At 51.9% G+C, this 19,204-nt stretch overlaps 4 protein-coding genes across 4 annotated transcripts; all 4 read left to right on the forward strand.

The window, feature by feature from the left end:
* The first annotated feature begins 493 nt into the window (after positions 1–493).
* On the forward strand, positions 494–957 carry LOC123066670 (uncharacterized). Its single transcript, XM_044489710.1, has one exon. The coding sequence runs from the start codon at positions 538–540 to the stop codon at positions 877–879; it is 342 nt and encodes a 113-aa protein (XP_044345645.1). The 5' UTR covers positions 494–537; the 3' UTR covers positions 880–957.
* Positions 958–13,317: 12,360 nt separating this feature from the next.
* LOC123066671 (uncharacterized) lies at positions 13,318–14,132 on the forward strand. Its single transcript, XM_044489711.1, has one exon. It carries the CDS (start codon positions 13,402–13,404, stop codon positions 13,765–13,767), a length of 366 nt encoding a protein of 121 aa, XP_044345646.1. The 5' UTR covers positions 13,318–13,401; the 3' UTR covers positions 13,768–14,132.
* A 1,066-nt stretch (positions 14,133–15,198) lies between these two features.
* LOC123066673 (uncharacterized) lies at positions 15,199–15,995 on the forward strand. The gene has a single exon (XM_044489712.1). The coding sequence runs from the start codon at positions 15,277–15,279 to the stop codon at positions 15,628–15,630; it is 354 nt and encodes a 117-aa protein (XP_044345647.1). The 5' UTR covers positions 15,199–15,276; the 3' UTR covers positions 15,631–15,995.
* A 2,139-nt stretch (positions 15,996–18,134) lies between these two features.
* LOC123066674 (uncharacterized) lies at positions 18,135–18,931 on the forward strand. Its single transcript, XM_044489713.1, has one exon. The coding sequence runs from the start codon at positions 18,164–18,166 to the stop codon at positions 18,464–18,466; it is 303 nt and encodes a 100-aa protein (XP_044345648.1). The 5' UTR covers positions 18,135–18,163; the 3' UTR covers positions 18,467–18,931.
* Positions 18,932–19,204: the final 273 nt, after the last annotated feature.

The raw sequence follows: 19,204 nt of genomic DNA on the forward strand, positions 1-19,204 counted from the left end.
GAAGAAGGGCGCTTTTATATTACTTAAAAGCCCGTGCATGGGAACTAAAGCACATAATGTGTCGTCCATTTCAAATGGGGGCCATGAGAGGTGCCCAGTACCAAACGCCCAAACCACAGGACCTGCAATAAGCCACCGCTGCTCCTTGCTACCCACCGGGGCTCGCAGCACTCTCCTCCACCTCTGCCCAGCACAAACGGATTGACTAACTAGCTAGCATGGACAGACCGGCGGTGTTTTTTTTAGAAAAGGAGGATGACCCTCGGCCTCTGCATCTAGGCGATGCATACGGCCACTTTATTATTCGCACAAGATCTTACAAAGGCATACAACAGCAAGACTAAAGCCACCGTCTAAGCAACAACTGTCGCTACACCTCTCCAATTAATGAAGGGGCGCAGATAGTCTGGGCCTAATACCAAACAGACATCGCAGCCAGACCTAAACATCTAAGACATGAGACCCCAACCAGGACGCCTGCCGGGTATGGGGCACCTACCAGTCCGGCGCACTCCTCAACCAGGACGCCTGCCTGGTATGAAGCCGCCGCAGCCACTTGCCACCAATCCATCTTCAATGATGTACTGCTGCATCGACAGACCGGCGGTGTGCATCTCGCTTGTGATCCTCGCCGGCCCGGGCGCGAAGGCCGCGGCGCTCGTCGGCGGCACTAGCACTGCTAGCGTCGACGCGGTGCGGCAGCTGATGCCGACATCATCGTCGTCCATGAGGCTGGAGGACGGCGTGGCGCCGGAGCTCGCGGTGGTGTCCACGGTGGTGGACCTCGGGGTGCACCGGCGCGTCCTAGCCGGCATCGATCCGGGGCCACTGAACGGCAACAAGCAAGCCTGCAGGCCCAAGTGCGCGCAGCCCGGATAGCCCAACACCGGCCGGAACTGCCTCAAGATTTACCGCTGCCCAGGAGGAAACTGAGCGGGACAGCAGCATGGACGTCGATTCCCCCTCCTCCGTCCATGGGTGCATGTGTGCGCTCGCGCTCCATGTTCTGCTTTCGTTTCCATTTTGCATTTCAGTACCGCGTCATCGTTGCTGTCGCTATGTTTCTTGAAAGAGACCGTAACTAGGCATAATGTACCTCCCGCTTGATGATGATCAAAAGTGAACGTTATCTTACATCCAGTTTGTGAATAAACACATGTGAAAACAATTTGTAGTCCTGTTTGGCCAAGGATAACAGAACATCAAGCTGGAACGGGCATCGCACTGGTGGTGGTGTTGCTGTAGCATAGGCCGGAAGCCCGGTAGGGAGATCATGCATGCATGCTGAGGTCACTCATAATTTGGCCCACCGGACCACCTCCACTCAGACCATCTATCTAATAAAGAACAAGAAAAAACAGAATTCTTTTTGTCAAATAGTTTGGCACAGTCTGTATTCTCTCCTTCTCTATTTCTATTTTTTACCATAGCACCGCACATACGCAGATGCTCATACATACGCATATACACTTTTTTTTTTTGAGAAAAGGCATTGGCCGAGCCCGAGAAAAGGCTCGAACCTAGCCCAGCTTTGAATTAACAAAACCATCAACCGGCCAGGAATACATAAGAATTACATAACAGAGAAAGAAAACAATGCGGAATAAAATACATAGTGCTGCGAAGAACAACTCTAAGGCTACAGCAAGCGCCGTTGCCATCGACCGCCCCAAAGCTGAAACGAACTAACCAAACTAAGGCAAGAAATGTGGAAGTAATGTGCCGCTGACTGCAACCAAAGGGCCAAACATGAGCAATCACAAGGTCTGTTTCCGTCGCCGCAAAGGGCCACTACCCTTTCACCTAGGCTCGACAGGTGCCGCACCGGCGAACGACGGAGAGGTTCCAAAGAACCCAGACCAAGGAGCCCAAGCGGCCATGAAACACATCAACAACAGACCCACACGCAACGTAGACCGACTAGTAGAAGACCATCGTCGACAGCGGCAAGGCAGGGCACCGGCCGAGACTCGTCGATCGAAGATGGAATACCACAGAGAAGGCCGAAGAGGGATGAAGCCTTGCACTGGTCGTGGATTGGAATCGTCGGAGACCGGGACTCCCACCAAGTAAGGTACCACCGGCGCCTGAAAAGGAGACACCAATCCCCTTGTATGACACCAGTGGTAGAGACCATCCACACCAGGGGACCGCGTAGGCTGCCGCATAGAGGATCAGGCCGCCACACCCTTCACTGCACCACCAAAGCAAGAGCAAACCTCGGAAGACGCCTTCGGGAAGGAGCACATCATCGAGTGTCGTCATCGTCCAAGCAGGGGAGGGCAGGCTTTCACCTGTGCTCGAGGGGGGGGGGGGGGGGGGAGGGAGGGAATCTACTCCAAAGCCTCAAGGAAGGAGAACGGTGCCGGAAGACCTTGCCTTTGGAGTGGCCACGGCGTCGGCCAAGGGTTTCCCCCGGAAACATGCCCAACCACTAGATCTGCACTGTAGAGCCCCGTGGATGAAGAACGCAGCCGGCAAAGGGCAGGGCCAGCAAGGATCCGGGCAGATCACGGTCGGGGAAGGGTCTTCTCCAAGATTTGCTAGCAAACCACCGTGGGGACGCCGGAACGCTGACGACCCCCCCCCCCCCCCCCCCCGCCCGCACAGCCAAGGAGGCAGCCCACACAACACTCGCCGATGAGGCCCGCCACAAAGGCCACGCCGCGTGCCACCCGCCGGAGCCACCGTCCCGGGCGTCGAGGCTCACCAGCAAGTCGGATCCACCTGATCCCCGCCGCCACCTTCCTAGGTGTCGCACACCCCGCGTTAGCGAGCACCTCCAGTGGCGGCGGAGGGAGAGGAGGAATGCTCGGCGGCTTAGGGTTGGCCCTCGGCTCGCCTCAGCGGAGGCGAGGCGAGGGATGGGGGTGGGGGCGGGGGGGGGGGGGGGGTGGGGAGTCCGACTGAACTGATTTTCACCATATGCACATACACTCACTCTTATGAACACTCACGCACACCCTATCTCTATAAGCATCTCCGAGAGACTGATCTGGTACATCATCTTGAATTGAATGAAATGGCCACAGACGGATTCGTAGTCGATGAGAACGTCTTCTCCCACTGAAAGCACATTGCCGGAAGGCCTGAAATAAATCTAGAAAAATGCGAGTACCAGTGTCAAGTCTAGGACTTGAACCCTGGTGGGTTGTGGATACCACTGTCCTCCTAATCATCCAATCACATGTTAGTTTGCCCTAATCCTATTTTCCTTGGTACGTGCACACGCTGAGTTTTTGTCCTGTTTTGTTACTACGGCCGGTCATATTGATCATTAAGTTAGATTAGTAACGCGTTACTATTTTCATAATGGGTAGTGTCATATATGTGATAACATAGATGATTTAATTTGAAATGTCCTCACCATGTTTTAGCCTCTAACTCCAACCAATCATCAACATCTTTGTTTCGCACTAGTAACGTGTTATTCAGGTTCTCCCTCCCTTTGACCATAAGTAGTACTTCTAGCACATCTCCATACTTATTTTTGAGACACCTCCTTAAAAAAGTTTATTAAAATTCCGCCATATATGTCTCACAAAATATCTATGGTTCAAATCATTAAAATGTTCTCTAACTACCTTCATTAAAACCTGGTGATGATCAAATATTCAAAGACCAAATATTCTGATCCATTGTCTATGTAAATGCATTGGTTCAGCTCCATTAGAAAAGAACAAATACTCAGACCCATTAGCACGCTCAGTAAATGCTGGATGTGTGGAGTTCATCTTGATCTGATATTCCAGTGCTGATCGGGACATTACAACGAGACTTCTTGCATAGCAAGTTGGTGGCGGCAACACATGGGACTTCTGCTATGGTGGTGCTCTTCAAGTATCGGGTCTCGAGTTCCGGGATAAACGCACTAGCTCTGACCTTCAACGGTTATACCTGAGATTAGCGTTCGAGTTTACACTCCCTTGTTGAAGGCACCTTCTGGAGTTTTGTCCGGATTTTCTGTGGTGGGTGAAAACCCATGATCTGAGCTATGTGGTTGGATCTGGTTCATGCACGTTTTCTTCTTGTGTTGGGGAGCCTTCTCGTAATCTGGGTAATGTAAAAAAGCACGGGTAATTGTTGATGTTTTGGTACAGTGTGTCATTCGTCTTGGCTAAACCTTTACTGACGATCCTTTTTCTTGTCTTTCCTTTTTCTCTCCCTTGTTTGATGTGTGTATTCTAATCGTTCAGAGGCTGGATGTGTACTTGTTATGTTTGTATCCTCTTGATGTGACATTGTGAATTGATAAAGAAAACACTGTAAAAATTATAAGCTAAAAGATTTCAAAGTGTTGCATCATGCGTATCAAAGTCAGATTATATTTTTAGTGACAGAGATTGACAATATACTTGTCAGTTTAGGGGTCACACGCGTCTATGTTATTGTCGGTGTTTTATTTATTTATATAAAACAATTACTTTCAAGGTTTAGCACATGGCAATGGCATCAATTTGTCAGATGCGTAGCGGCACGAGTGGGCTCTTCCAAGTAGCACGTGTTGCCATATTGCGAGATGGCTAGCTGGTGCTGTATGTCTGGTGGTATCATCTGTTTCTGTTTGGCTCCATTGTTCTTCAACACTTTCACCTTCGATGTCTTGGTTCTGCATGCTCGTGTAGCACCACCATCGATGTCTCTTATTTGTTGCCACCATCACTTTTCCGCAATCTCAACAACTATATGCGATGTGAAATCGCCACCGTTGCACAACCATACATTCGCGTCAAATCGTCATCCATAGTTTGCATCTTCCCGCTGAACACAACCACCGGATCTAGAGCGAGCAACCCTGACAAAGCCCTTTTGATGGTCGCCACAATTCTCGAGTCCACCGCCGCAGGCCGGAGTGGCATAGATGATGATGAAGCCGCTAGATCTGCCATTAATTGCATTTGCTTTTGAGCGCTCCAAAATCAATACTGATGAGAGGCGCACCACTACCACCAGTGGATCAGCACTTCAGCACACCATCGGAGCCGTGACGTCAGGCAACACACTAATGAAATCTTCTACAGCGCAGCCATAGATCAGCCCCATGCCAATTGCCCCATGCACCGCTGGATGGTGGTGTTTCGTGCTGGGGTTGAAGACGTCATGTCCACCTCACCTTACACCACTTCGACATGGTGAACACGCTCCACACGGATGGCTCCATTTTGAGACAACAGGGAGAGGACGCAACATCCGTGCTGCGGCTGTTGAAAGATCAACATTGGGTGCTGCGGCTGTTGACAAGCCGCTTGGACAGAGATGCTGCCGCCGGGGAGAGTCAAACAAGAGAAAAATAAAAGAGGCAGGGCCTGCCACCGGTGGCGGCGGCGGCAGTGAGGAGCATTGAAGGTGGCGGGCTGGCGGCAGTGAGGAGCATTGATGGAGATTGAATGGGGAGCCACCCATGTCGCCCAGTTGAGCGACGCGGGGGAGATAAGATATTTCCGGGCGTTTCCCTCCTGTTCTGCTGATTGCATCGTATTCGTTCCCCTCGGTAAATCAAGACGAACCGTTCGTCTCGGTTTAACCTTTACAAATCCGCTTGTTTCCTTTATTGGTTGTGTTTATCTTATGCAGATACTGGAGGTATATTCGCTGTGTTTGTATCCTCTTGATCAAGGTTAAAAGGCACTTTTATCGAAAATATAAACTAATAGTTCAAGTTTTACATCTCGTTTGTCAAAGTCAAATTATAACGTTAGTTATAGAGATTGAGAGTATACTTGTCACTGTGGTTCACACTGGAAACGACCGACCGAGCCCGCCCCCCGCGTCGCCCTCCTCTGGCGACACGGGGGAACCCTAGCCGCCACCACTCGCGGGCACTCCACCGCTCTCCCTCGCGCCGCCGCCGCCGGAGGGCCGGCCGGCGAAGCCGTGCCGGACCCCATGAAGGTGGCGGCGGGGCGGATCTGGCTCCCCGCGCACTCCACCACCACCCCGCGCCCTCCATCACCTCCCCGCGCCCCGACCCCCCATGGCAGCTGTCTGCTGGTCCGGCGGGGCTGCGTGTATGCCCTGGCTGTGCTACGCGTCCGGATCCGGCCTTCACTCGTCGGCCTGCCCTGCGCGGCCCAGGCTTGCCGTGTCCCCCCCATCACCAGGTTCCATCCATGGCAGTCGCGGGCGCCCCCACCCCACCCCCTCCAGCTGCTGCCCCCACCCCTGCCGGTCCGGCGGTGGATGCGCCACGCCCTGGCCATACCTGCAGCTCCCCCCTACCACCGGCGGTGCGCCCCGGCCTGCCGTTCGTGCTGCTGTTGGCTGCGGCTGGGCGTGGGACTTGCGCCGGGTTGCGGGATGCGTACGACCTGCCTCGCGCAGGCCCCCTCCCCTCCCCGACGGCACTTCCTCCCCCCTCAAGCCAAGGTGATAGCTTTCGTGCGGCGGTGGCGAGGATTCGGTGGTATTGGCAGGCGTGGGGCAGCCCGTGACGGGTCCTTGCCGGCGCTGCTCCGGCCCTGGCGGCCATGTACCCGCATCTTCAGGTGTCCTAGGCTTGCCGGCGTTCTATGCCGGGCGGCCTCGGCCTCGGCGACAAGTGGTTGCATCCCTTTCCAGCTTGCTTGGCGCGTCGATGTCTTAACGGCTACGGCCACAGAAGTTTGGATCTGCATCCCTCCAGTCCCAGCTTGCCGTCGTCGCCTGTCGCCGTCGTCTCCCATCACGGTGGTCTCTGCCTCGTCATCGACCCTGTACGCCTCAAAGCCTCCTCCTTTTGCTAGATCCAGTGCTCGTGGGTCCGGAGGCGGTGCCACCCTCCGACGGCATGTGCAGCCCAACCTACCCCCTTCCAGCCAGGTGGTTCCGGCCAGCGTTGGCTTCCTCATCCAAGACTCCATACCCGGCGGCTATGGGATTGCTCAGCTTCTGGCCAGGGAGAAATCTCTGCTCTGCTTGTCGGTGCTGGCAGTGGCGGTGCTCGCGGGTGTCGTCTTTCCTTCTTGAAGGCGCTGCCATGGCCTTTAGTTGTGCCCCTCTTCGAGCTCGGGGGAAACCCTAGGTCTGGCTGCTTCGGACCGGATGGCGAAGACGTCTTGGCGTCGTCTTCCTTCTTGAAGGCGCTATCTTGCTCGCTCGCGGTGTCCCCGGCGTTGGTTTGGTGATGTTGAGGCTTATTGCTGGTTCGGCATCATCTCTTGGTTCGGGTTAGGTTGGGTCTAGCTGCGTTCTTTTCTTTGTTCGGGCCGAGCATCCGTTCTCTTTCTGCTCTGGGCACCATGTTCGCGCCTGTCTGCATTCGTGTAATGTGTTGTATCCCTGTTGGACTCATTCTACTCCTTCTATCAATGAAATGATACGCAAGCTTTGCGTATTCGCGAAAAAAACTGTGGTTCACACTATACTCGGCGTTTTTGTTATTTATATGTTAGGAAAACTACTACTCTCAAGTTTCAACACATGGCATCGATTTTTCAGATGCGCAGTGGCACCAGCGGACTCTTCCAAGCAGCATGCATGTGACTAGTGTACGTGTTTCCATATTGCTAAGATGCATAGCTGGTACTGCATGTCTGGTGGTATCGTCTGTTTCTGTTTGATTCCATCGTTCTTCGACACCAGCCGTCGTCCATGAAGCCGTACCTCGAGCTTGCGTTCCGACATTGTCACTGTAAAACGTAGGTTTGGGGAGCTGCTCGACACTCTAAACGGGGTGTGGCTATCTCATTATATAAAGGTATCAAGGGATACCATGCAATGTTATAATATGTATACAGAGGCTACATATATATACAATCTAACACCTTCCCTCAATCTTAACTATGGCCTGAGGTACAAAGCAAGTTAAGATTGCGCCTACAGCCTACAAAACTGTGGTTGTGAAAGAGGCTTCGTGAAGATGTCAGCAAGTTGATCCTTTGATGAGATGAACTTGATACAAAGTAGCTTCTGTGCAACTTGTTCCCGAATAAAATGATAGTCAACCTCAATGTCCTTCGTTCGAGCATGGAACAGCGGATTAGATGAAAGATATGTAGCACCGATGTTATCACACCACAGAACTAGAGGGCAAGCCGGAGAGACTCTCAATTCCCTCAATAGAGATTGTACCCATATGATCTCAGCAGTCGCATCAGCAACCGCTTTGTACTCAGCCTTAGTACTACTGCGAGACATTGTTGCTTGCTTGCGAGCATTCCAGGCGATCAAGTTAGAACCCATGAATACCGCATAACCCCCCGTGGATCGCCTGTCATCAGGATTACCAGCCCAATCTGCATCTGAAAAAGTGGAGAGCTCACCGGACGGTGTAGGCTGAAGGAGCAAACCATAGGAGGCAGTAAGACAGATGTAACGCAAAATACGCTTCACGGCTGACCAATGAGATGTCCTGGGTGGATGAAGATACTGACACACGCGGTTAACTGCATAGGAGATATCAGACCTGATAATAGTAAGGTATTGCAGACCACCAACGAGACTGCGATACTCAGTAGCATCATCAGGTGAAAGAGACTCTCCATCAAGAGCAGACAACCGATCAGTGGCAGACATCGGAGTAATAGCATGTTTGCATTTCAGTATTCCAGCACGACGCAACACGTCCAAGGAGTACTTCTTCTGAGTAAGAGTGAATCCAGCAGACAACCATGAAACCTCTAGACCAAGGAAAAATGCAGAGCACCTAGGTCCTTGATAGCAAAATCACCACTCAGTGCAGTCACAAGACGATCAGCAGCAGTATCGGAGGAACTAATGAGAATGATTTCATCAACATAAACCAGGAGATACATCGTGACCTCAGGACGCTGAAGGAGAAACAACTATGTGTCCACAGTGGAGGGAGTAAACCCAAGAGCTCGAAGAACGGAACCGAGGGGGGCATGCCATGCACAAGGAGCCTGTTTGAGTCTATATAGTGCCTTAACCAGACGACAGAGATGATGAGGACATGCGGGATCAACAAAACGAGGTGGCTGGCGCATATAAATCTCCTCCTCGAGAATTCCATGTAGGAAAGCGTTCTGCACATCAAGCTGACGAAGAAACCATCCTCGAGTAACAACAAGAGACAGCAGCAAACGAATGGTAGTAGGCTTGATAACTGGACTGAACGTGTCTTCATAATCAAGACCATACCTCTGTTTGAAGCCCTTGGCGATGAGCCGTGCTTTGTAGCGTTCGATAAAACCATCAGCATGTCTCTTGACTTTAAAAACCCACTTGAAATCAATGACATTGACGCCGAACACTGGAGGAACAAGTTGCCAAGTATCATTTTTCAGTAGAGCCTGAAACTCCTGTTCCATTGCAGCACGCCAATGAGGAATACTAAGTGCAGCCTGAAAGTGACGAGGTTCTGCAGTGGGATCAGCAGCAGTATGAGCCATGCAAGCAGCGAGCCATGCGACAGTCCCATCTTTGCGTTCCTTCGGACAAAAAATGCCAGATTGAATTCGTGTGCGAGGACGCAAGGCGACAGCAGGCTGTGCTGGCAACACCAAAGCAGCAGGTGACGGCGATGAGGTCGAGGCACCTGACGAGCTCTCGCCAGGACTCCCTGGCGCCAGAGAAGCAGGCGACGTCGAGGCGAACGAAGGCAGCCCATCGGAGGCCGAGGTGAGACCTGCCGGTGTTGCTGGGCCCGGCGAAGCTGCAGCCGGCCCAGCCGGAGTGACCGCCAGGTCGGGCGAGACCACCACCGGGCCGGGGAAGACGGCAGCTGGCCCAAGCGAGATGACCGCCAGGCTGGGCGAAGCCGGCATCCACGGGCTAGGCGAGACCAGGATCGGGGCGGGCGAGGCAGGCGTTGCGGGCCAGGCGAGGCCAACATCGGGGCGGATGAGGCCGGCGCCCGCGCCCCGGGCGAAGCAGTGGAGGGTTGGCAGGTGACACCCGGTATGCATGGCCCATGCACGCGGGATACGTCCCGATCAGGAGCGACGTCCGACGCTTGTTCATCCAGGAGCTCAAGGCGAGCACCACGTTCAATACCTGCAGCATGATTAGGAAGCAACGCAGGGGCATATGCAACATCCACAAATTGATCAGGCGAAGGTATAGACATGTGCACAAGTGGCGTGAGAGTGGTAGAGTTTGTCGGAAGTGCACGAAAGGGAAACACATTTTCATCAAACACAATGTCATGAGATATGTAGACGCGATTTGTAGGAACATGTAGGCACTTGTACCCTTTGTGAAGGAAACTATACGCGAGAAAAACACACTTCTTAGACCAAAACTCTAGCTTACGCTTGTTATACGGACGTAGGTGAGGCCAACACGCACACCCGAACACCTTGAGGAATGTGTAGTCTGGAATTTCATTGAGTAAGAGTTCAAGCGGAGTTTGCATTTTCAGAAGTCGTGAGGGAGGGGAGCCTAATTATCAAAAAACAAGATGTGGAGAAAGCATCACTCCAGAACCGAAACGGAACGGATGCATGAGCTAGCAAAGTTAGGCCAGTTTTAAAAGACGACGATGCTTACGTTCGTCAGTTCCATTCCGCTGATGTGTATGAGGGCAAGACACACGATGCGAAATCCCAAGTTTGTTAAAAAACGAGTTGAGGTTGTGGTATTCACCCCCCCCCCAGTCGGATTGAACATGGATAATTTTCTGCTTAAGAAGACGCTCAACATGTTCTTGAACTGAATGAAAACATCAAACACATCAGACTTGCGCTTAATAAGACATAGCCAAGTAAACCGACTATAAGCATCAATAAAACTGACATAATAGTTGTGACCACTAACATACATCTGGGCATGACCCCATACATCAGAAAACACAGGCTCAAGAGGATGTTTCACAACACAACTAGACTCTGAAAACGGAAGCTGATGACTCTTGCCCTGCTGACAGGCATCACAAATAGTTTCAGCAGTTTTATTGGACACAACTGGTAGTTCATGACGATGCAACACATGGCGAACTATAGGAGCCGCAGGATGACCAAGGCGTGCATGCCAGTGCGTAGGCGACACACGAACACCACTGAACGTCTGAGGAGAAAACTGCATGGGAGATGTGTGCGTCGCGTCAAGTGCATATAGGCCATGGCGAAGACGACCGCTAAGCAGAACGGTCCTCGTGTCCCGATCCTTGATAAAGAAACGAAAAGGATAAAATTCAGTAAGGACATTATTATCACGAGTAAGTTGAGGAATGGACAACAAACTACGCGTAGCAGAGGGAACTCGAAGGACATTGGAAAGATGCAGTTTGCGAAAATTGTGTGCAAGAAGAGAGGCATGACCAACATGGGAGATGCGCATACCTGCTCCACTGGCGGTGTGCATCTGATCATGACCACGATATGGCTCCTGAGTAGAGAGCTTGCCCATCTCTCCGGTGAGGTGGTTGGTAGCTCCAGTGTCCATATACCACGTAGGGTCAATGGAGTAGGACGAAGTGCGACCGGGCTCGTGACTCGTCACCGCGACGGCAGCCTGCTTATCATTCCCTTTGCCATTGTTGCCCAGGCCCAGAAAGTCTTGCTTGAAGCGACGAAGATAGTGGGAGATAATGTGACGCTCAATGCCACACAGTTGGTAGGCCTGCTGAGCGCCACAGTAGGGAAAACAAGCAACTGGCCTGCTACCGCCAGTGATGGAGGGAGCCGCACCTCGCGGAGCCGACCGAGGCGAGGCCGCCGTTTTCCCATCAAGCGACACTGGCTTTTGAGATTTGCCGTCAGTCGCGGCGTTGGCGGAGACAAAACCTGAAGAATCTCGGCGCCTTGATACGCTGTTCGCGACCAAGGAGGCGCGCATAGAGCTCACGGGGAGGCAGTGCAGCCTCGCGACCATGCACATTCTCGATGAGGTTATCATAGTCGTCATCCAGGCCATTGAGAACATGGGTGGTGAAGTCTTCATCACCAAGCGGCTGGCTGATTGAGGCCAACGTGTCGGCGAGACCAGTCATCTTGTTGAAGTAGTCCGTGATGCTGAGGCCATCAAGCTTGGTCTCCCCCAACTCGGTGCGTATAGAGTGAGCACGGGCCTGAGACTGAGAGGCAAAGCTACTGTGAAGCGCCGACCAACCTTCCTTAGACGTCACGGCAAAGATGACCAACGATGACACTCTCGGAGTCAGCGATGACTGTATGGCGGAGAGGATTGCCTGATCCTAGGCCACCCACACATGATAAGCCGGATGGTACGGCGGCGGGCACGGGATGGAGCCGTCGACATACCCCTCTAGGTAGCGGCTGCGAAGGAGAGGAAGCACCTGAGCCCGCCATGACAGGTAATTGTCCGGCATGAGCTTCACCGGAAGGAGATGTGAGAAGTAGAACGGCGATGGCGGTGCAACACGATCCTGTGTCGGTGGCGCGTAGAGACCCATAGATGGATCCGTCTCCTGCTGCGGGGCGATCGCCAAAGGCGCGCCATAGCCGGGAACAGCACCAGCAAACGGCGACACCGGGTCCCCTGGTGACGGAGGAGGTGCAGCCCCGTAGGGCAGCGAAGGTGGTGGTGCCGCGTAGGGTTGAGGACGTGTCGGCGCCGCGTAGGGCTGCAGGGGCATCACGCCGTAGGGATGCATCGGCCATGCGGACGGCGGTGGTGGCAGGGCACCCTGAGTGGATGCAGGGGCACCATACCACGGGGGGGCCATAGGCCGGACCCGAAACACCGTACGGGTGCAGGGCGGCGTACGGCGATGAGGTAGCGGCGCCATAGGTCGGGGCAGGGGCGGTGCCATACGCAGGCGGCTGACCCTGGAAGGACGGCGGCGCCGGCGAGGCAACCGTAGTGGTCGAGGACGACGGGCCGCCAGAAGACATCGGCGGCGGCAGGGTGCCGTGGCCGGCTCCCGATCCGATCTGGGAGCCCGAGGGCGGCTGGTTGGACCACCAAGCTGAGGCCGCAGCCAGGGGCTGGGAGGCAAGGTACGAAGACGACAGAGCGACGGGAGGAGGCGGCGCAGGAGGCGGCGTAGCAACGGTGGTGGCGGTGGCGGGGGCCGGCGTGACCGTGGTAGCAGGTGCAGCGGAAGACATCGAACCCTTAACTGCTACCATGTAAAACGTAGGTTTCGGAAACTGCTCGACACCCTAAACGGGGTGTGGCTATCTCATTATATAGAGGTATCAAAGGGTACAATACAATGCTACAATATGTATAAAGAGGCTACGTATATATACAGTCTAACAGTCACTGTCACGAGGGCTAAGCTCGAGCTTGCATGCCGACATCGATTATTTTCTACACGCCCGTGCATGCATGGGAGCTAGAGAAAATCAAGCTGCTACTGCATGTGCGTAGACGTACAAAAGCTCTTGCATTTTGAAGGCTGAGACAGACACATGGACATTGTCCAATTCAAATGGGGGCCATGAGAGGTGCCCAACAACAAACCTGGATCTACAATGAAGCCGGTGCTGTTCCTGGCTACTCGCAACACTCGACTCCACAGTTGCCCAGCACCAACGGATCGATTAGCTAGCTACCATGGACAGAAAGGTGTGCATCTTCCTAGTAATCCTCGTGCTAGCTGTGCTCGCTGGCCCGGGCGCGAAGGCGGCGGCGCTCGACAGTGGCACTGGCCGCATCGACGCGGGTGCGGCGGTGCGACAACTGATGTCGGCGTCGCATTCGTCGTCCATGAAGCTGGACGACGGAGTGGTGCCGGAGCTCGCGGTGGCGTCGGTGGTGGACCTGGAGGTGCACCGCCGCATCCTCGCCGGCGCACCGGTCAGCCCGGGAGCCCTGAATCCCAACAAGGGAGTCTGCACCAGGAGTGGTGGGTGCGGGGGGAAGGGAAATCCGTACACTGGCCGGGGATGCAACCCATATAACTTCTGCCCGCCAAAGTGAACGGAGCGACACTGCGTACGGACGGGCGTCAATGCAGCATGTTTCCGGCGATCCATCGATCCATGTTCTGTTTCCGGCGATCGGTGTACGTGCTTTCATGGCTGCACTTGGGGCTCCATCCATCCATGTTCTGTTTCCATTTCCATTCGGCATTTCAGTACTGTCGTTGCTAGAGCTATATATCTTGAAGCAACATTTTCTAAACGAAACTGATGAGAAAGACGTACCCTCCGTATGGACCGTGGTATGCGCCCGGCCGGCAGGAGAGCTCCTCTGTGTAGTACTGCGTGTGTGCATGTGTACCTCCATGTATGTGTTCGAGTCATTGTGAGAAATAAAGACAAGATACATGTGTTTGTGCGCCATGGCGTTCGTCGCCGGCAAAATTGTGGTATCTCCTTCGTCTATCTCTGTCCGGCATTCGTGTCGGGTGGGCAGCCCCAACACACATGGGAAGTAGAGCAATTAATAGCGCCTGATTTGACAAATTCATCCCCTAAACGCCCACGAATGCGCCCGGACGTGAGCCCGGACAGCACTAGATGGCTCCTTGTATATCCTGGACAACATGGAAACCCTCAAATCCATGAAATCCATGCATGTGGATCATACAAATTTATCATAATTAGACAATTGAATAAAGCAAAATAAATCACTGTTCAACAATTCGAACATGCCAAAATAAAATTCAAGTCCAGACCACGACTGACCAACATGATGAATTACTCATCGAATGCCATCCGTGTCATGTGCTCTGCCGCAGCCACCATCTGTTCCATGTCCGCTGCTGCCATCGACGCTCTCGCCATACTCCCTATGTTGGTTATGTGTCTATTCTAATCGTTCGATGTGTAGTTGTTATGTTTTATCTTCTTGAGGCGACATTATGAATTGATAAAGACACTATCATAATTATATGCTAAAAGATATCAAGTTTTACATCTTCTGTATCAAAGTCGGATTATAATTTTGGTGATAGAGACTGACAATACACTTTTCACTTTGGGTTCACACGCGTCTGTGTTATACTCGGCGTTTTATTTACTTATATAAAAACAATTACTTTCAAGGTTTAGCACATGGCAATGGCATCAATTTGTCAGATGCGTAGCGGCACGAGCGGACTCTTCCAAGCAGCATGTGACTACAGAACGTACGTGTTGCCATATTGCTGAGATGGCTAGCTGGTGCTGCATGTCTGGTGGTATCGTCTGTTTCTGTCTGGCTCCATCGCTCCTCGACACCAGACGTCCCTCTCCACTCTCACGAGTTTGCGTGCCGACATTGATTATTTCTACACGCCCATGCATGCACGGAACTAGAGCATATCAAGCTGCTACTGCATGCGCGCAAACGTACAAATGCTCTTTCGTTTGAAAGGCTCGGACAGACAGATCGATAGGTGCCCAGTACCAAACCTCCGTCTACTAAGCCGATGCCGCGCCTGGCCACTCGCAACACTCTCCACTGTTGCCCAGCCCCAACGGGTCGATTAGCTAGCTAGCTACCATGAAAAGCAAGGTCTGCATCTCTCTTGTAATCCTCGCGCTAGCTGTGCTCCCTGGCCTGGGCATGAAGGCGGCCGCGCTCGCCGGCGGAACGGCTACCACCGAGGACGCGGCGGCGTCGCAGATGATGGCGATATCGCCATCATCGATGAAGCTAGAAGACGGCGTGCCGCCAGAGCTTGCGGTGGTGGACTTGGAGGTGCACCGCCGCGTCCTCACGGGCACAAACATCAGCCCGAATAACGGCCTGAATCCCTACAGGCCAGTCTGCAACCCCGCGTGCACACCCGGAAAGTCGTACAATTTCCAAGGCCGGCCGTGCGCCAATATTTACATGTGCGTCGGTCACAGATAAATGGGAGGGCATTAGGAATGCTTCCTCCTTCCTGCCCGTCGTCAGTGCCTGGATGCACACGCGTTCCATCGATCCATGTTTTATTTCCATTTTCATTTTGCAATTTCTTTTAGTGTTGTCGTTGTGGTGGAACCCGTTCAACAGGGTGCAAGTTCTAGACTTGGCACTAGTGTTTGCATTTTTCTATATTTATTTTATGTTTTACAACAATGCTTGTTTAGTGGGAGAAGATGTTCGTGTCGACTGCGAAGGCACATGTGATGACATCGTTAATCTCAAGATATTATGCCGACTCAGTATTCCGTAGGTGAGTTAAATGCACAGAACCACCACTTCCGTGTGTCACGATTAGTGAAAACCATCACTTTACAAATCGTGATATTTTGCACCGCACAAAAACTTGACAGTTACAAAAAGCACTGATGGTAGATACTAAACATTTGCATCATTGCATGACGTTATTAATCTGCTAGGCCCACCCGTCATTGCTGAGTTGGTAAAAAAGGAAAATGACATCGTTAATCTCAAGATATTATGCCGACTCAATATTCCGTAGGTGAGGGATCACTATGATTTTGGCGCAACGCAAGCCACCTCTGATGCTTGACACGCGTCCCTGTGAGGGACCACCGTTGCTTGACTCTTCCACGTGAGAAAAGCTCATCCATTTCTTTTTTCTTCCTTCTTCCCTCGTCCACTTGTTTCTGTTCAGCACGGCACTCTCCTATGCCCCCCTTCCGATGCACATTTTCTCCAGTAAGCAGCGCAAGGCCGCGCACGATGTTAACACCTCCGACCACCACGTGCATCAATGCCGCTTCTGCTACAAGATCCGTCATTGCCACCGCGTGCTGCGTCGAAGCTTTCCGCATGCCGCCATGCTGAGTTGCAGCTTCCGCCGTCGCCGCCACGTGCTTCATCGCTGTACCGCAATGACGTCGTGCTGCGCTACAACGAAGCTTTGCCGGCGGCCATTGGCTGCTGCGGTGGAGATTTGATGGGGCAGTCGCATGGTGATGACGGGCGTGGGAGAAGGGCGTGTAGGCCAACTGATAAACGCCCACACACCAGTCTCTCTGCGTGCGTGAAAATAGATGTGTGGGTGAATTGCTAAACGCCCACACACCAGCCCCTCCGCATGGTAAAGCAGACGTGTGGGCGACCTGATAAATGCCCACACACCGGCCCAGTCCTACGTGGCATGCAAAACATGTCAAGATTCGTGCAAACACAAAGCGACGTTGATCCATGCGTGTGGGCGAGATGCGAACACCCACACGGCGTTAGTATTTCCGAAAAATTCTACATGGTAAAACTATTGTTCATGTAGTTTAAGAAAAATATTTTGTAGCATTTTAAAATAAATACATGACATTTAAAAGAACATTATTACACTTAAAAATGTTTTGTATGTGTTAAAAATTGTGAATGGCATTCATGAAAAATATTTAACATGTATTAAAAAATGTTCAATGTGTATCTAAAAATTGTTTCACATGTATTAAATTTTTTATTGTTTGTCTAGAAAAATTTCAACGTGTACTTAACTTTTTTTGCATGTGTTAAAAAACATTGTTCGTTTATGTTTTTTAAACAAATGTTCATCATGTATTTATAAAATGTACAACATCTATTAAAATAAGTTGTCATGTATTTTAAAAAAATAAAAAATCATTTGAAAAACGTGTACAAAAAACACATAAAAAGAAAAGAAGAAAAGAAAACCCCACGGAAGCACTTCCGAAAGCCGCGGTAGACGCGAGAAGGTACCCCACATAGCCCTAGCGGCCCCTACCTGCATTGGTCCCATTATCACCACTTATCTCTCCACAACTAAGGCCCAATGTCACGTACATGCACTTGAGAGTTGGGTTTTATGTGGGGGCAAAACATCCATGGACCATCCTGGCCACACATAACTTAACTCACACGTATGGGCTGTTTGATTTCAGCCACATATTGCCATATTTTGTCACACCTCATCTTAGGCAAGTTTGACCAAGTTAGGTTGGTGTTTGGTTCTAGCCACACCTAAGGCAAGATTTTTTTTATGAGCAGTGAACCTCACATGTTAGAGACACAAAAAGTGTGTCAGGATTTCCTTAGGCAAGGCAAAGTGTGGCTAACAATTTAAGCAACTCAAGTTAGACAAGTGTGGCAAAAAATAATGTGACAACGCAAGGTAAACATAGTCACAATCCAAACAGCCCCATAGTTCGCACGTCTGCAGGTTGCATGTAGATGCAGGGCGGGTGAGAGATCTATGTGAAAACCTAAGCAGAGCTTGATTGTAACTAAAGGTGTTAGATCGATCGGGTTCTCAGACCGAACAATAGACACCACCAAAACACAAACCTTCCATGGAAGCAACCATTATGAGATTAACTTGAAGCAACATAAACAACTATTAGGCGGGTGGTCCTGGCAGAGGCCACGAGAGCTGCGCAACACCAAATTAACCTCCATCCATAAAGATGGGTGCACTCTCCTCCGATGTTGGCCGGCGCAAACGGATCGATTTTGCCAAGCTAGCATGGGGAGAAAGGCGTCTTGCATCTCGCTTGTGATCCTCGCGCTTGTGCTCGCTGCCGCCGACGCGAAGTCCGCGGCTGGCTACAGCGTCGACCAGGCGGCGACGATGAGGCTGGAGGACGGCGTGGCGCCGGAGCTCGGGGTGGTGACGGCGGTGGACCTGGACGTGCGTCGCCACGTTCTGCACAGCATCAGCCCACAATACGTGCGGGAGCCCAGCAGGCCAGCCTGCGTCGAGGGGTGCGGGGCGCCCGGAGAGCGGTACACCGGCCGGGATTGCAAGAAAAAGTACCAGTGCGGTTAAGCACCAGCACAGCGAATGGAAGTCGGAAGGGTACTACGTACAGGCGCGTCAATGCAACCTCCTTGCTGCACTGCCCGGCGCCATTTTCATGCATGAGTGACAGTGCACTCGCGTTCCATCGGTCCATGTTCTGTTCTCATTTCCATTTTGCGTGCACTTCGATACCGTGCCGTCACTACCGTTGTGTATCTGTAAACTTTCCGTGCAGTCTCGTTGTGCAATTGTGAAGTGCTTGTACAGTAGTACCGTCTGACGACTATTGATGTTCTAAAGTCAAGGGTGTCTTCTATCAAGGGTGAACTGAGTGTAGCTTAGATGGTAAGATTTTTTGTGGCAGAACCAACCGACCAGAGTTAAAGTCTAATACTCCCTCCGTCTAGGTGTGTAAGTCATCTTACGTTGCGCTCCGTGACCAAGGTGGAGGGGAAAACGAGAGAACTTAATGTGTTTTTGCTAATTAATAACAATGCATGCAACGAACTAACCAATGCATGTCGTGTTTGGTAGTCTCAAATCATTTAAAGCATGCATGACCCACATCTCTTATTGGTTGATATGTCATGAAACAAGAAACGAGATGAGAGTTAATGTACCGCGCCTAAGTGTTTTGGGATTATTTGGTTTTCGTAAGATGACTTACACACCTAGACGGAGGGAGTACTTGGCATTGGTGGTGGCATTTGCCTGGATTTATTTCAGGCCTTTCGGCGATGTGTGTTCAATGGAGAAAGACATTCC

The sequence above is a fragment of the Triticum aestivum genome, chromosome 3B (assembly GCF_018294505.1).
Source record: "Triticum aestivum cultivar Chinese Spring chromosome 3B, IWGSC CS RefSeq v2.1, whole genome shotgun sequence".
NCBI classification, from domain to species: domain Eukaryota; kingdom Viridiplantae; phylum Streptophyta; class Magnoliopsida; order Poales; family Poaceae; genus Triticum; species Triticum aestivum.

Bases quoted from the DNA above. Each gene is read 5' to 3' on its own strand.
- LOC123066670 (XM_044489710.1), top strand. From the start codon at position 538: ATGAAGCCGCCGCAGCCACTTGCCACCAATCCATCTTCAATGATGTAC.
- LOC123066671 (XM_044489711.1), top strand. From the start codon at position 13,402: ATGGACAGAAAGGTGTGCATCTTCCTAGTAATCCTCGTGCTAGCTGTG.
- LOC123066673 (XM_044489712.1), top strand. From the start codon at position 15,277: ATGAAAAGCAAGGTCTGCATCTCTCTTGTAATCCTCGCGCTAGCTGTG.
- LOC123066674 (XM_044489713.1), top strand. From the start codon at position 18,164: ATGGGGAGAAAGGCGTCTTGCATCTCGCTTGTGATCCTCGCGCTTGTG.